The sequence below is a fragment of the Bufo bufo genome, chromosome 4 (assembly GCF_905171765.1).
Source record: "Bufo bufo chromosome 4, aBufBuf1.1, whole genome shotgun sequence".
Lineage (NCBI taxonomy): Eukaryota > Metazoa > Chordata > Amphibia > Anura > Bufonidae > Bufo > Bufo bufo.
The window spans coordinates 227,514,667-227,533,106 of NC_053392.1; the positions used below are offsets into that span (position 1 = coordinate 227,514,667).

The 18,440-nt window shown below is 44.7% G+C and overlaps 1 protein-coding gene across 2 annotated transcripts in view; it reads left to right on the forward strand.

Annotated features, from left to right (window-relative positions):
- Positions 1-18,440, forward strand: part of LOC120997968 (probable cation-transporting ATPase 13A5) — a 275,887-nt gene that overhangs the window by 219,550 nt on the left and 37,897 nt on the right. For both annotated transcript variants that reach the window (XM_040428353.1, XM_040428354.1), the window contains exon 27: positions 2,109-2,278. In XM_040428353.1, coding sequence (XP_040284287.1) covers positions 2,109-2,278 — 170 coding nt within the window. The remainder of the gene's footprint in view (positions 1-2,108; positions 2,279-18,440) is intronic.

An 18,440-nucleotide genomic window follows, 5' to 3' on the forward strand; every position in this document is an offset into this window, starting at 1 on the left:
TTTTATTCAGTGATAAATGTGTTTTTTTGAAACTTTACTTTTTTCACTTTTTTTTACTTATTTTTTGACCCAGACCCACTTGGTTCTTGAAGATCCAGTGGGTCTGATGTCTGTATAATACAGTACAGAACAATATATATTGTTCTGTACTGTATTTTACACTTGTCTGAACAGATCTATGCTTTCAGCACAGATCTGTTCAGCACCATGGACAGCAGGACGCCTGAGAGGCGTCCTGTTGCCATGGGAACCTTCCCCGTCTGCTCAGTACTGGTCAGAACTGCGCAGACGGGGAAGGGTAAGCACAGGGCTGAGGGGGGCTCTCTGGGGGCTCTCTCCCTCTCCCATCGGGGGGCTGCAAAGGCACAGCAGCCCCCCGATGGGAGAGGGAGGGAGCTCCCTGCGCTGTTAACCTTTTCCATACAGCGGTCCGTACGGACCGCTGTATGGAAAGGGTTAAACGGCTGACATCGCATCGCAGATGTCAGCCGTTTATACCAGGGTGCCAGCAATGTGCTGGCACCCTGGTATCCCCACTAGAAGCCAACGATCATTGAAAGGGAGGCGGGCGGGGGATCGCGATCCCGCCTGCCGCACCGCCCGCCTCCCGCAGCTTACCGCACCTCCCCACCGCCTGCGACACCCCCCCTGCACCACCCGCCCACATAACATCATTCAGGGGTGCAGGGGGGGTGAAAAAGCTTTATTTTGGGCATAGTAAAGTTTCTGATCCCCGCGGTCAGGGACCGCGGCGATCAGAAACCGCTACAAACCGCAGGTCTGAATTGACCTGCGGTTTGCAGCGATCGCCGACATGGGGGGGTCACAGGACCCCCCTCGGCATTGACCTAAGGTGCCCGGCTGTGTGTGACAGCCGGGATCTCAGCGCTGTCACCATGTCTGCAGACATGGTGACAGTTTATGCCATGACGTGTATACTCATCATGGCGCGCTAAGTAGCAGTGCGCCATGACGAGTATACTCGTCATAGGTGGGGAATATTTTCACACTATCTCCTTCTCTGATCGCTTCCCTGACAGGAATTGGGGCGATCAGAGAAGGAGAAGCACATAGTCCCTCCCTAACCCCCTCTTACCTGCCCCGATGCGCTGTGATTGGTCCCTCTGCAGTAATGGACCAATCACAGCGATCGCGGGCGGGTCAGAGCTCCAATACAGCTCCTGCCGGCTTCTCTGGTTGCCTAGCAACCCCAGCACGCCGGCTTCACTGGAGCTTCAGCGCTTCGCTCCCTGCGCTGACAGTGAAAGCCGATCACGTACATGCACGTGGGAATGCGGTGAGGCACCACATTCCCCCACGTACATGTACGTGATGTTGCGTGAAGGGGTTAAAGAACTGCTGGGTTGATGGTCAAGACACGACCACTAGATGACACAGGGAACTCAGGCCTCACGCTGCAACTCCTGCTGCCACGCACCTTACTCTGTTACCACGAAGCGTGAGGAAATTCGGATTCGGTGCAAATCAAATTTTTTCCTGAAATTTGGATCGAATTCTACTTCATCAACTTTGATTCGCTCATCTCTATTGTAGATATAGGGGGTCATTTATCATTTAAGATTGTTTTTCTGTCAGTTTTAAGTCTAGCTTTGTGTGTCTGCACAAAATGTATGAACTGGTGCAACTTAATAATATATGTGACTTGAGTGTAATGTGGTTTACACCTTTAGGTGTAGAAGTAAAACAGGGGGTTGCCTGGAGTGGGTTGTGACTTTTTTGTGACTTTTGCAAACGCCTTATATAGTAAATGAGCCATAATCCAGAAAAGTGGCGAGGATCACAAAATTACACAAAAATTACAGTTACCATGGAAATGTTGCAGTGCCAATACATTCCCCATGCCTTCCGGAGGATAGGTCATCAATATTCTACTGTTGGAAAACCCCTTTAAGCTTAGGTGCTTATGCTGTGTCGAAAAAATAAAAATAAAAATCATGTCACTTTATGCGACCATCTTGCCTACAAACATAGATCTACTAACCTTAAAATAGAATCAGATGCTTATCAAATATTTTCTTAGACTTCACATCATTTTGGAATATTGGCTAATGAATAATACATTGTATTCTATGTTTCTCCTTATTCAGTGCTTGTCTTCCTAATGAAACTTCTGTCAACCAAACAATGATGATGCCACGCAGTCACTCTCAAAACTTTCTGACCACGACGTTGTGGCCTGTGAGTGCTATAAACCTCATCATTTTGGAATTTGTATTTTCGAAAGGAAGGCCTTTCAGAAAGCCAATGTATACAAACTGTAAGTGCTGATGCTACTGTATGTACCTATACTCGGAAAACAATAATTATTCACCATTTTACATTCAATTTTTATTATTATTTTTTTTATCGCTGTTACAACTACAATTACATCTACATGGGCTGTAATACAAAATAGGTAGGAAGAGCCCCACAACTTCCAAGTGTCATTTATAATACTGGTATATTCTTTGGTGGCAGAGGGAAATTTGAGCCCCTTGGGGACCTAGAAGCCAAGTGATATATCTACAACCACTATAATGTAGTTACGGCCATGTATACTGTATCAGAATGCACCATACATTTTATATACAAATAGGTCCACATATACCAATACTTTAAGACAGTGTCCACTTAGACTGACAGTCTTAAAGATACCACCAACAACCAAAGAAAACACAGGTCCTGAATAAAAAAAATGTCTGACACGTTTTATTAATCCATAATGACACAAAATACAAATGTATAAAAAAGGTATTGCTGAAAACACTGGAGGGAAACAAAAATCCCCCCATACAAAGTGCAAAGTGCACCAACAACACTCAATGTTTCATAGAATATCTATAAACAAAAACTTGTTAATGCTTGCATAATGCTAAGTAAATGTAGAGTATGTGTAAATATTATTAGGCTGTCTTAAAGAGCCAATAAAGTCCAAAAACAAGAAGAAAAAGCATAACCTGCTAAGGCTACTTTCACACTGGCGTTTTGGCTTTCCGTTTCTGAACGGATCTCACAAGCGGTCCAAAACAGATCAGTTTTGCCCTAATACATTCTGAATGGATAAGGATCCACTCAGAATGCATCAGACTGCTTCCGTTCAGTCACCATTCTGCTCTGGAGGCGGACACCAAAACGTTGCCTGCAGCGTTTTGCTGTCCGCCTGACGAAGCAGAACCAAACTGTCCAAAAGTCAATGGTGGACGGATCCGTTTTCTATTGTGTCAGAGAAAACGGATCTCTCTTGCACAATAGAAAACGGATCCGTCCCCCATTGACTTTCAATGGTGTTCAAGACGGATCCGTCATGACTATAGAAGACATAATACAACCGGATCCGCTCATGATGGATGCATGCGGTTGTATTATTGTAACAGAAGCTTTTTTGCAGATCCATGACGGATCCGCAAAAAAACGCTAGTGTGAAAGTAGCCTAGTAGTAGTTTTTCTTTAGCTGTTTCTGCATGGATATCTGCTGGTTTCTACACAAAGCAGTTTCAGGGCTCTTTTATGCCATCATTATTGATTTCCATTGCTCTGCTCCATTATTGGAGCAGGACAACCAAAATAATGTACAGTAAGTGCTGTATATGGCACATAACTAGCATGAATGGAGAAAACCCCAATTATTATAATGGAATCCATTTGACTTCCATCTGGGAGAATGCTTCATAGATGAGAACAAAGTCTTGCATGCATTCTCTCTTTGGCTGGGGACTGACTCTGTGCTAGGGAAAGGGGAGGGGGAGGGACTTAGCTCCACTATATTTGTGCAAGTATACTATATAGTACCAGGGCACTAACACTACAACTGATACTACAGAAAGTGCTACCCAACTTTCCTAGGTGCCTCAATGTTGTTTGCCTATATAGGCAGGAGAGATTTTCACTGCCTGTCTAGGCAAACATTCATTCATCAATACCTAATAGTTCACACTTCAGTTATTTGGTCAGTTAATTCCATGAGTTATTGTTAGCCAAAACCAGGTGCAGGATTAGGTCCGAATTTCTCAAAAAGTTTTAACAATATTCAAATTGGCTTTCCTAAACCTGATCTGATGCCGGCAGATGTTAGACATGATAATCTGTATATGTGTTACCCAAGAATCCAGAAGAGCGTTGTCACACATATAAACTGGTCTCCATAATATAAATCGTACCAACCCAGAGGTCCCCCTTTAGGCCGTGCAACTAAAGATGTTGTTCTTATCTGCATTTCTCTGATAAAGGGCTTTTGTCCTGAAAGAACTAGTTGCTGATATGAGGCTGGCTTGACTATTTTTTCTAGCTTTGCTATATAATCCTGATGAAAAAGCAGGAAAGCATTTCTGCCAATCCACTGTGTGACAATAATGCAGCACTCATTGCTGCTGTGTTCTCCTTACTGTTTACCTGTGCAGCAGCAAGTATAATTCTGCTGTCTCACTTCAATGTAATAGCTTGTTCTTATTCACCTGAGGATACATCATCAGTATAGCAAAGACAGGCGCCTTCAGCAACTTTATTTCACTATTCTGGATCAACTTCAGACAGAGACACATCCAAAGTAACCTTCTACTAAAAGTAAGACAAGAGAATTACAGTATTCCACATATCTTAATTCTGCTGCCATGAGAAAAGATTAGCATACTTTTCTGTTTTGAAAGAAAACTAATTTAAATATCTTTCCTAGAAAGCCAAAGGTAGGAAACTTAGCTTGCCTAAAAAAAAAAACAGGAGATATCCCATCTAATACCAGAAGAATTAATATGTGCAATTTGCTATATACTCTTCATAGAAACCAAGAGTAGTGTCACCTGGCATACAAAACTCAATGTATATTTTTTGATCTCCCTAATGATAAAAAGCACCCCAAAGAGAACCCCATAAGGCAAGTCAACCAAGTAATCCAAGTTTCTATTGAGGTCTTCTGGTTCTCTTGTCCTTCTAGAAAAATAACTAGTGTGCATGTTTCATTGAAAGATGTATATGTTTTGTGGGATGTTGTAATTATTTTGTCTTGGTTTCAGTTGGATATTGCTTTGGAGATTTCCCTGGTTCATCTGATGTTGATCCAAAATGGTGTAGTAAAATTGCTGAAGGTGTTATCTGTTTTTGCTTTATAGATGATATAATCAGGTGAATAGGTAAAAGCTATAATTACACCTCCTTGCTTCTGCACAGCAAGCAGGCAAGGAGAACAGAGCAGCAATGTGAGCACTGCATTATTTTTACACAGCAGATTGGTAGTGATGCCTTCCTCCCTTTTAAACAGGTCTATGTATCAAGGCAGAAAAATAGCTAACATCTGCAACTAGCTCTTTTAGACCAAAAGCCCTTAATCAAAGAAAAGCAGATAAGAACATAATTTCAAATTGTGGAAACCTCTGAGTGCTTACTATTTCTATTATGGAGACCAGTTTATACATGAATAGAATTTTTAATACAATTCGGCGAACTTCAAGCAAATTGAATCCTGCCTGGTTCGCTCATCTCTACTTATTACCTAAAGCTCCATAAACATGTATTTTATATATATACTAGCAGAAGGACGGCATCGCACAGGTATATTTCATCTATTTAATTTCATGTTTCCATGTGTCCTAAAAAGATATTAACAGTATACCCCATAACAGTGACCTCTACAGTATACGCCCCTTTAACAATGACCTCCTTAGTGACGCCCCTTTAGCAGTCATCTCCACAGTGCCCTCCCCTTTAACAGTGACCTCCACAGTGGCCACCCCTTTAACATTGACTTCCACAGTTCCCGCCCCTTCAACAGTGACCTCCACAGTGCCTGCCCCTTTAACAATGACCGCATCTTTAACAGTGACCTGCACAGTGCCCGCTCCTTTAACAGTGATCTCCACAGTGGCCGCCCCTTTAACATTGACCTCCACAATTCTTGCAACTTTAACAGTGACCTCCACAGTGCCTGCACCTTTAACAGTTACCTCTACAGTGCCCACTACTTTAACAGTGACCGCCCCTTTAACAGTGACTTCCACAGTGTCCGCCCCTTTAACAGTGACCTCCACAGTGCCCGTCCCTTTAACAGTGACCTCCACAGTGCCCGCCTTTTTAACAGTGGCTGCCCCTTTAACAATGACCTCCACAATGCCCACCCCTTTAACATTTACCACCCCTTTAACAATAACCTTCATAGTGGCCGCCCCTTTAAAGGTGACCTTCACAGGGCCCGCCCCTTTAACAGTGACTTCCACATTGCCCACGCCTTTAACAGAGACCTCCACAGTGCCCGCCCATTTAACAGTGACCTCCAAAACGCCCATCCATTTAATAGTGGCCGCCCCTTTAACAGTGACCTCCACAGTGCCCGCCCCTTTAACAGTGATCTCCGCAGTGCCTGCCCCTTTAACAAAGACCTCCACAGTGACCGCCCCATTAACAGTGACCTCCACAGTGTCCGCCCCATTAACAGTGACCTCCACAGTGCCCGCATCTTTAACAGTGACCTCCACATTGCCCGTTCCTTTAATAGTGACCTCCCCTTTAACAGTGACCTCCACAGTGCCCGCCCCTTTAACAGTAACCCCCACAGTGCCTGCCCTTGTAACAGTGACCTCCACAGTGGCTGCCCCTTTAATAGTGACTGCCCCTTTAACAGTGATTTCCACAGTGCCCGCTCCTTTAACAGTGATTCCCGTTTAACAGTGACCTTCACAGTGCCCATCCATAAAACAGTGACCTCCACAGTGCTCACCCCTTTACTAGTGACCTCCACAATCCTCGCCCCTTTTAAAATTGACCATCCCTTTAACAGTGACCTCCACATTGGCCGCCCCTTTAGCAGTGACCTCCACAGTGCCCGCCTTTTTAACAGTGACCTCCACAGTGGCTGCCCTTTTAACAGTGACCTCCACAGTACCCGCCCCTTTAACAGTGACCTTCACAGTGCCCGTCCATTTTACAGTGACCTCCACAGTGTTCGCCCCTTTAATATTGACCATCCCTTTAACAGTGATCTTCATAGTGGCCGCCCCTTTAGCAGTGACCTCCACAGTGCCCGCCTCTTTAACAGTGATCTCCACAGTGGCTGCCCCTTTAACAGTGACCACCCTTTTAACAGTGACTTTCACAGTGCCAGTCAATTTAACAGTGACCTCTACAGTGAATGCCCCTTTAACTGTGACCTATTGGCTGATAAGGGACATGTGACCGTGTGTACAGTCTATTTATGGCTGTGTTGTTATGAAAACCTGGATAAATTAAATATGAACTTATAATGACTGACACACCTCATAGGACTGAATATTTAAGGACCTGCAAACTGTTAAAACCTGTGATCAGTTGTTATGTAAACCTGGAGTAGGACCTGCGAGCTTCTATTAGCTAATAAGGGACATGTGTAAAGGGCAGTTGGGATATGAGTGAAAGACTTGCAGCTTGTATTGGCTAATGCAGGTCATTTTTTGGGAATATCTCAGGAACGGTAAGTCCTAGAGAGCTGAGACCCGGTCTAAAACCTTCCCGGACACCTGATGTACGTATGTACACTGCCCGCCCCTTTAACAGTGACCTCTACAGTGCCCGCCCCTGTACCAATGACCACTCCATTGACAGTGACCTCCACAGTGCCCGATCCTTTAACATTAAGCGCCCCTTTAACAGAGACCTTCACAGTGCCCACCCATTTAATAGTGACCTCCACAGTGCTAGCCCCCTTAACAGTGACCTCCACACTGCCAGTGTAAATGGCAGTTTGGATTTAAGTGAAAGGCTTGCTGGCTTCTAGTTGCTAATGCAGGTCATTTTTTGGGAATATCTCAGGCACGGTAAGTCCTAGAGAGCTGAGACCCAGTCTAAAACCTCCCCGGACACCTGAAGTACCTGTGTGCTAAATTTGGTGAAGATCGGTCCAGTCGTTTGTCGCGCATAAAGAACGTCCAGACAGACAGACAGATGTCTAGACAGACAGAAACTCTTTTTTATACATATAAGAGACTAGCAGAAGGACCCAGCTTCGCACGGGTATATTTCATCTATTTCACTTCATGTTTCCATGTGTTGTAAAAATATATCAACAGTATTCCCCTTAACAGTGACCTCTACGGTACCCTCCACAGTGCCCGCCCCTTTAACAATGACCGCATCTTTAACAGTGACCTGCAAAGTGCCTGCCCCTTTAACAGCGATCTCCACAGTGCCAGCCCCTTTAACAGTGACCTCCACAGTGGCCGCCCCTTTAACAGTGACCTCCACAATGCCCACCCCTTTAACAATGAACGCATCTTTAACAGTGACCTGCGCAGTGCCTTCCCCTTTAACAGTGACCTCCACAGTACCCGCCCCTTCAACAGTGACCTCCACACTGCCTGGCCCTTTAACAGTGACCTCCACAGTGCCCGCCCCTTTAACATTGACCACCCCTTTAACAGTGACTTCCACAGAGCCTGCCCCTTAAACAGTGACCTCCACAGTGCCCACCCCTTTAACATTGACCACCACAGCGCCCGTCCATTTAATAGTGACCGCCCCTTTAACAGTGACCTCCACAATGCCCGTCCCTTTAACAGTGACCGCCCCTTTAGCAGTGACCTCCACAGTGCCCGCCCCTTTAACAGTGACCTCCACAGTGCCCGCCCCTTTAACAGTGACCTACACAGTGCCCGCCCCTTTAACAGTGACCTCTACAGTGCCCGCCCCTTTACCAATGACCGCTCCATTGACAGTGACCTCCACAGTGCCCGCCCATTTAATAGTGACCTCCACAGTGCTAGGCCCTTTAACAGTGACCTCCACACTGCGCGTGTAAATGGCAGTTTGGATTTAAGTGAAAGGCTTGCTGGCTTCTAGTTGCTAATGCAGGTCATTTTTGGGGAATATCTCAGGAAAGGTAAGTCCTAGAGAGCTGAGACCTTCCCGGACACCTGATGTACCCGTGTGCTAAATTTGGTGAAGATCGGTCCAGTCGTTAGGTCGCGCATAAAGAACGTCCAGACAGACTTCTAGACAGACAGAAACTAATTTTTATATATATAAGAGACTAGCAGAAGGACCCGACTTCGCATGGGTATATTTCATCTATTTTATTTTATGTTTCCGTGTGCCATAAAAAGATATCAACAGTTTCCCCATAACAGTGACTTTTACAGTGCCCGCCCCTTTAAAAGTGACCTCCACACTGCCCGCCCCTTTAAAATTGACCACCCCTTTAATAGTGACCTCTACAGTGCCTGCCCCTTTAACAGTGAACTCCACAATGCCGTCCGTTTAATAGTGGCCCCTGCCCCCCATGCATGTAGCAATGTAGTTGTTCCGTCATACGATATATGACTAAATATTTAAGGACCTGCAAACTGCTAAAACCTGTGAATAGTTGTTATGGCAACCTGGAGTAGGACCTGCGAGCTTCTATTGGCTAATAAGGGACATGTGACTGTGTAAATGGCAGTTCGGATTTAAGTAAAAGACTTGCAGGCTTCTATTGGCTAATGCAGGTAGTTTTTTGGGAATATCTCAAGAACGGTAAGTCCTATAGAGATGAGACCCGGACATTTGGTTAAGATCAGTCCAGTCATTTGGTCGCGCATAAAGAACGTCTAGACAGACAGACAGAAACTCATTTTTATATATATAAGATACTAGCAGAAGGACCAGGCTTTGCACGGGTAAATTTCATCTATTTCATTCTATGTTTCCGTGTGTCGTAAAAAGATATCGACAGTTTCCCCCATAAAAGTTACCGTACCCGCCCCTTTAACAATGACCTCCATATTGCCTGCCCCTTTAACAATGACCTTCACCGTTCCCGCCCCTTTAACAGTGCCTGCCCCTTTAACAGTGACCTCCACAGTGCCCACCCCTATAACAGTGACCGCCCCTTTAGCATTGACCACCCCTTTAACAGTGACCTACATAGTGGCCGCCCCTTTAACAGTGACTTTCACAGTCTCCACCCCTTTAACAGTGACTTTCACAGTGACCACCCCTTTAACAGTGACTTTCACAGTGACCACCCCTTTAACAGTGACTTTTACAGTGACCGCCCCTCTAACAGTGGCCTCCCCTTTAACAGTGACTTTCCCAGTGACCGCCCCTTTAATAGTGACTTTCACAGTGACCTCCCCTTTAACAGTGACTTTCACAGTGACCCCCCTTTAATAGTGACTGACCCTTTAACAGTGACCTCCACCGTGCCCGCCCATTTAAGCAGTAAAGAAAAATGGCTGGGTTGTTATGGAAACCTGGAGTAAAACTGTGCTTATTCCAGTTGGAATTTGAAGAGAAAGACTTGCAGGCTTGTATTGGCTAATGTGGGTCATTTTTGGGGAATATCTCAGGAACGGTAGGTCATAGAGAGCGAATATCTCGGGAACGGTATGTCCTAGAGAGCCTGATGTACCTGTGTGCAAAATTTGGTAAAGATCAGTCGAGTTGTTTGGTCGCGCATAAAGAACGTCCAGACAGACGTCCAGACAGACAGAAACTCATTTTTATATATATGATATATATATATATATTACAGATGTAGCAGAGTTAACACTCCAAACTCTTTACTCAAATTTTTTTATCTTGATATCCCGAAGCAAAAGCCATTGAAAAGCAATTGAAGGTGTCAGCTTAACACTAGTCAAGCAGGTATGTTGTTACAGTTTCATAATGGTCTTGAACAGGGCCGGTTTTAGACAAAAGGTGGCCCTGGGAAAAATCTAAAGTGGGGCCCCAAATCTTGTAATAATGGGCTAACAACACAGTCACATTCCGTTGATTCTGTAAATGAAAACAAATATGTGAACATGTGTGTTCCCTCCATTCTCCAGGTCAGTATGATTACAGTGATACCACATTTATATAGTTGTGTTTTAAAAACTTGGGAAAGCATTGTTCTTTTCATTGCCATATTCTGACCCCCAAACCTTTTTTTTATAGTTATGTCTACAAAGCTTTATACCATTTTTTGGTGTGTCTGACCTTTTGATCTGTTTTTATAAAATATTTTGGAGGAGGTGATTTTTTGTTATTATTTTCATTCACCATATGGGTTAAACACATTTTAACCTTGGGGGTGTTTTGGGACTTTATGCCTATGATATTAATTTTTTGTTTGTTTTTAATATGTAGATAGGGAGTGATTTGAACTTTTATATATTTTATTAAACTTTTATACACATGTGATCATTTGATCGCTTCTCTACTATACTGCAATGAATTACCATTGCAGTCTATGGGGGTGCAGTGCTCCCATGGTTAACCCCTCAGATGCTGCAGTCAACTGCAACCATTGCATCTGAGTGGTTAATTGTCCAGGGGATAGCACAGCATTCAGGGGTGACAGAAGGCCTCCCTTCCTCCTTCCTAATAGCAGCAGCGCACGTAGCCAGACAGAAGTAAGCTGATTGATGGATGTGGTGGAGCAGCAGTTCACACCGGCAATCTCCACCAGTTGGCAGTTCAGAGGAAAAGGAGAATTGCTTTCCTCTCTTCTCCTCTAGAACGGACCCCGGCTAAGGGCTGGTGGCATTCAGTTTCACTGAATACTTCACTTCCGCCGCCCTCCCTGCCCCGCACTACAGCTTACCTCACTACTTCCGCCGCCCACCCTGCCTCACACTACAGCATGCCTTGCTGCCTCTGGCACCCACCCTGCACTACAGCATGCCTCACTGCTACCGCCCGCCCAGCCTCACACTACAGTATGCCTCACTCTCCCTGCCGCCCACCCTGCACTACAGCATGACTCACAGTCCCTGCCTCCCCCCCACACTACAGTATGCCTCACTGTCCCTGCCGCCCACCCCGCACTACAGCATGACTCACAGTCCCTGCCTCCCCCCCACAATACAGCATGCCTCACTGTCCCTGCCGCCCACCCCGCACTACAGCATGACTCACAGTCCCTGCCTCGCCCCCCACAATACAGCATGCCTCACTGTCCCTGCCGCCCACCCCGCACTACAGCATGACTCACAGTCCCTGCCTCCCCCCCCCCCACAATACAGCATGCCTCACTGTCCCTGCCGCCCACCCTGCACTACAGTATGACTCACAGTCCCTGCCTCCCCCCCACAATACAGCATGCCTCACTGTCCCTGCCGCCCACCCTGCACTACAGTATGACTCACAGTCCCTGCCTCCCCCCCACAATACAGCATGCCTCACTGTCCCTGCCGCCCACCCCGCACTACAGCATGCCTCACTGTCCTTGACGCTTGCCCTGCACTACAGCTTGTCGCTGCCAGCCGGCCACCATGATTTTGGCACGTTTGCTTTATAAGACACACTGACTTTTGGGGGGAAAAAGTGTGTCTTATAAAGCGAAAAATACGGTAGGTAGATAGATAGATAGATAAGATTAGCTACGTAGATAGATATTAGATAGATACAGACTGGCAGGCAGATAGATGGGCACACCTATACACAGCATATATACAGTTACACATACTGTACATTTATTTAGTACATATACACCTACTTGGGGATGTCAGTCTCTCCACATAACTTTGCTGTTATCTAGGTCTGGGAGAACCAGATAGCAGACTGTTGTGCTGTGTGCGGGAGGGGCGCCAGGAATCTTCTGCTTTCTACTGCACCATGCAGTGGGTCCCCTGTTCTATGACCCCTGAGAGCTTGTGCCACGTTGGAATTGCCCAGAGGAGGCCTGTTAAGACCCACCATTGGCACTGCAGCATCAGTGACAGAGAGCAGTAGAGAAGAAATGAAGCTCAAGAGAGCTGGTAAGCTGACATTGCCCCCTACACTTTTCAAGCACCATGCGCCCTGTACCTCCTCATAGTATAGCAGCACAGCGGCTGGCTTAAAAGACAGGCGCGGTGTCCGTGAGTCAGAGCCCCATTTAATTTTATCTTACCCGTGCCGCGGTAGTGCGCTTGCGCTGAGGCGCACATCCCCGGAAGTTGAGGCGCACATCCCCCGGAAGTCACGAGGGGTAAGGTATTTTGACGAAGCAAGGATTTTTGGCAGAATACCGGCTCCCTCGCTCCTGCATGGTTACATTGCTGGCCCAGACACTGCAGTTTAAAGTGCAGAGCTGTCCGCCAGCTCGCTTCCACAGACGTTCAGCTGAACAGAAGCACTGAAGGAGGGGGCCCCTTAGACGATGGGGGCCCGGGGAAATTCCCCCCCCCCCCCTCCCCCTAACGCTGGCCCTGGTTTTGATTGACCAAAATGTCATGTGTGTAGTCACTTGTTAATAAATCATATTTTGCTTCTTGGAACATTTATTCAACAAGGTTATCCATTGTCTATATAATTTTAACCTTACATCACCAAAGTAATCAAGGACTCTGAATGACAAATCTTCCTAGCTATGGCACTATTGTTCCACAGTCTCTATTACAGCTGCACATGGCTGTAACCCAACTTTCCCAAGACCCTGAAAGGCAAATCTGCCTAGCCATAGCAGTATTTAGGAGTGAGGAGGCTAGATTCCGTATTCTGCAGTCCGTTTCAATTCCATGTGGTGGCAACCCAGCTTTCCCCGAACTTAAAAGGCAAATTTGCCTAGATAAGGCATAATTTAGGAGCAGGAAAGGGACTTCATCTTGGTAGATGTGATATTCTAGATGAACAGGCGGCTCACCTCCAGACTAAATGACGTCAGGTGCTCACGTACAAAGGTTTACCCCAATAACCAGAATGCATCAAATTAAAGTATTACGACGAACACTCATACCATAGGGGGCTATATCAAATAGGTAATAAATTTATTGAAATATAAATATATAAAAAAGAAGTATAAAAAAATATAAAAATAAATATCATAAAAATACCATACAACAAAGATGTACATAGTAAATTACCATGTGACTTTCATATCGTAGTTTGTGGCCAGATGGTGATCAATGGATGATCAATAATACTTATTACTGTGTTTGAGAGCAGACTGACTTAGTCCTCCAAATATATATTCGATGTCAAAGGTTTTTTCAAATGTATTATATCAACCACTTTACTTGTTCGATATAATAACGGTGTCTAATTGCATCTGGAGGGGAGAAATAGCAGGCAAGTAGATAAGTAAGCAGTCTTTTTACCGTGTCTTCACCACCCGAAAGTGGTTGTTCGGATGTGCATACAGACCGCACGCCGAGACAACGTAGCTTCCCCTTGCCGTAAAGGTGCCAATCGAGTGGTGTAGACACACGCTGGGTTAGCGTGTTGCGTCTAGGTCGGAGATCTTCCAGGTATGAGTCACGTGTTCGGTGGTGTCTCACGTGGCGTCCCACGTGATTGAATATGTCACCTCTTTAGATATTACAGCGCGCTGTTTCTTTTTCGAATTTTAAATGGTGTATGTCCACAGAGTCTCGTATTATTTGATTTCCATACGCGTTTCAAGGTTTACGAACCTCTTCTTCAGTGGCTATTATCGGTGTCTACATACTATAACCTACTCTTTATATAGTATTATAGAGGTGGGGTTGAATCATCCATTGGTCAGAATTCAAATCAGAGGAGTGGCTGTAAGATTCATAAAGCAACAATGTAGCAAAAATAAGCAACCCCAGTTGTTATACACATATCGAGCAATAGGAGGAACAGGACGATACCGAGACGCAACCTAAACCCTTTTGGATAAGGCGTTGGCCCTTATCTGACTGGGCCCTTTAGCCTTCTGACTGCCTAGGACACTAAGTGGGGTATATCTAATGGTCCCCTGGTCCTATGCACGTTACCGCTTGCGTCTCTGGCCCTGTGTCCTCCACCGTATCATGAGTATATCTAGTTTATCTATTTGAATATGACGGTTTACCCATGACTGTTAATACCCCCTGATGAACCTAGCAATAGGGGAAACGCGTAGTTTTTTTTTTATGAGAACCAACCTGGGAACGCACTGTCTATGATGCCCCTGTGTTATTGGTTTCTTTCAAGACTGTAAGTGATACGTATCCTTGTCCACCTACTTATATACATCTTCTCATTTATCCAGTTCTGTGGGCTGTTGTCCGTGTGGGTATTTGGTTACCTGGGACACAGATTAATACCCGTCAGTTCATGGGGAGCCTTGACATTGACCTTTGAGAGGAGGGTAAACGCAGGGCAGTCAGCCCAGGTACGAGGACAGGGAGTCTCCACCATTAGGAGACGTCCCTGGGCTGAGGAATTACTCAGGGTGAGTATAGGGACAGGCTAGACATATCCCAATGCTCCCCATAGCTGCCCTGTGTTCACTCACCTCCAAAAAACTGTATCAACGGTTGGCTTCCCTGTAGGAACATATTTTATCCTTTTTCATTTTTTCGTCTGTTTCACAATTTTCACTGGTGAACCACCACAGTGGTATTATTTTATATAGTACTAATAAGTAAAAGTTACATTTTAAAGGGTCAATATTGCTGGACACTTTCTGATTCTATGATCCTTCTATATTAAAAATATATATTGATTTAGCTGGACATTCGTTATACACATATAGGTCCCTCTGTCTCTACACATATAATATGAATACCAGTTTAAAAAGCAATAATAACATTTCCAATTATCAAAAAGACATGGTATAGGGATAGCAGGAGGTCGCATTGAAAACACACATGCAGTATTTATGCGGTTTGTCTGCGATTTCTAAACCATCATTTTAAACAGGATATAACTTGACTATTTCCAATGTTAATCAGATGATATGTTCCACTGTCTGGAAGATCTTGGCAAATATTCTTTATCACTAGTAGGTTGTAGACACTCCATGCTGCGTCTGAAGGGGGGAACCAATCCCATATTCAGAGGAAACCAAAAATTTCAAGTTCTGCATTTAAGCCTTTAGGAATAAGGGAATCAAATTCATATATTCTTTTAGATTCAAGTCTGGCCATAGCAGACTTGAATCTAAAAGAATATATGAATTTGATTCCCTTATTCCTAAAGGCCTAAATGCAGAACTTGAAATTTTTGGTTTTATGGCTAGGCAGATTTATATATTTATATTTCAATAAATTTGATACAGCCCCCTATGGTCTAAGTGCCCGTCCTAAAACTCCTTGAGCTGCAAAGGCAGAATAGTGTTCCCCAACATTGCCTCATATACAACATTTCCACATGTTGGAACTCCAACCCCCACATCTTGGGCTGACTATATGAGCAGAAAAAGGCTGTGAACGATTTATTGATGATGCAGGCGGACAAGGGTACTCCCCTGTGTAACTTCGACGTTAGCCATTGACAGCTCATGAGTGAAACCTGCCATTTGCTTAGGCCATTTGAGGAGACCACTTTATTTGTTAGTCACCAGGACTATGGGATAAATGATGTCATTCCACTCCTTCATGTCCTGGAGCAGATGCCGATAAATCTGTCTGGCCAAGGGACAAGAGACAAGGGACAAGAGCCTACATCTCATGGCCCCCTGAGTCCTCTGGGGGCTGAACTAGCAAAAGAGGATGAGGAGTAAAATAGGTGGTTTATCTGCATAAGTGGCATTATGCAGTGGAGAAGGAGGCAGGGAGCCCTCTGAGTCCCTTGCACAAATGGCCAGATGCATGCTGAGTTGCCTCCCTAGTAACAGCTGCATTATCATCGTTTGGCAGAGGGATGATTACTTGCTCTCCAGGGTGTTAGACCCTTACTACCTGGCCAAAATGAGGGCCTTTTTTACACCTGCTGATAAACTCAACTACTATACAGACAGACTATGTAGTCAGTTGGGGGGGGAAATCCTCAGAGCTCACACTGCACTGCCATTACTGCTGGAGCATGTTTTGCCGTTCAACACAAAATGTAGAGGGATTAAACTTTATAAAGATGAATCATGCATGATGCATCAGACCATATAATTCTGGCAGTAATCTTCCGACTGCAGTGTGCTGCCACACCAGAAAATTGTGAAAAATGGTCTGTTTCTTCTGGCCAACTGCTTCAGCCACTATGCTGATGCTGCCACCTGCTTGATGCCACACACCTGCTGCCTCTGCTGCCATGTTCTCCTACTGCCACCATATTGTGCTGTTACTGCCACTGCTGTTGCCCCCCACCTCCCCACTCTATGACTGGGCCACTATTTTGACTCCTCATGCTGTCACCCTCGCCACAATGCGACTTAGCAACTTTGTTGACTCCTTATGCTGTTGCAATGCTCACCGCTCTGTGGCTGTGACGGTCAGTATTTTGCATCAGGGTTTGATCATGATTTGGAAGCCAAGAGCAGTAGTGGTTCCAAAACACAGAAGACATGCAAATATTTCCTTCACGTGTCATCTATGTTTTGGACCCACTCTTGTTTTTGCCTTACCAATACTGATCAAATACTGATGTAAAAAAAACTGACCAAATACCGACAGTGTCATAGAGGTCATGCATGCGGGACTTCTTTTCCATCTGAGTAAAACCAATGCCAAATGCAAATGGCCAAAATTCATGTAAATTAAACATTACACCTCTATTACATGGTTAGTATTTTGCATCAGAATTTAATCATAATTTGGAAGCCAAAAGCAGGAGTGGGTCTAAAGCACAGAAGACACACATATTAAATCTAGGTAGTGCAAGTTTGCATTCCCATAATTTTGACTAATAACTGCAAAGAAAGGGGGATACTGCTCGAAGCGAAGGGTAACACATAAGGCTCCTAATTAGGCATGATGAACTGTAGAAACTCGTCGAGCCTGTGATTTATGAAAGATGTGTAGCTGGGCTGGCTGTTATCCAGCTGCACGAATAACAGTGAGAGTAGTGTTTCAGCCTGGGTTCACACCATTGACTAGAGACGTGTGGGCACGTTTTTTAGGAGTTAGCAGAAGTCTCCATTAAGAGCCGAGTTTGTCCTGGCAGTGTTTATGGGCTTTTGGGTTTGAATACAACTAACCCCCATCGTAGTCTATCCTCGCATGTCAGGACCACTGCACCTTATTTTACTTATTTAACCTAGGGACAGGGGCAGACATAGCCACTGAGCTCCAATTTCTTGGTCAATAGATGTGATTTATACTATTGCACAAGTTTCACAATTTGGTGCAAACAGCACTGGTTCTATTCACCTTTAGTAGTTATTTTAATTAATAATCATTCAATAAAGATTCTTAGTTTTGTTTTTTTAGCAAAACACAGAAGACATGCAAATATTTCCTTCACATGTCACTTCTGTTTTGGACCCACTCTTGTTTTTGCCTTTCAAATACTGATGAATTACTGACCATACTCAGGATCTGTTTTTTTGGGGGGTTGTTCTTCTGATGGATCAGAAAAAAAGGAAAAATAAACATTGATGTCAACACAAACTTACTGCTGACACCCTCCCCGGTCTGTCATGGTGCCACTACTAGTATGAGTAGGTAACAGAACAGGTTCTCTAGCAATCTATGTGAAAACAGCAGATGTAAAATGAAACAGCTCTTTCACTGTATAGTAGAATGAGCGGGTAACACAATACCTTATCTATCAATTAATGTTTATACCCCAAAAATAGTGAAACTATACTGCTCTTTCACAATTTAATGGAATCAGTGGCTAATTGGTTAACTAGCAATATATGTGGAAACAGCAGA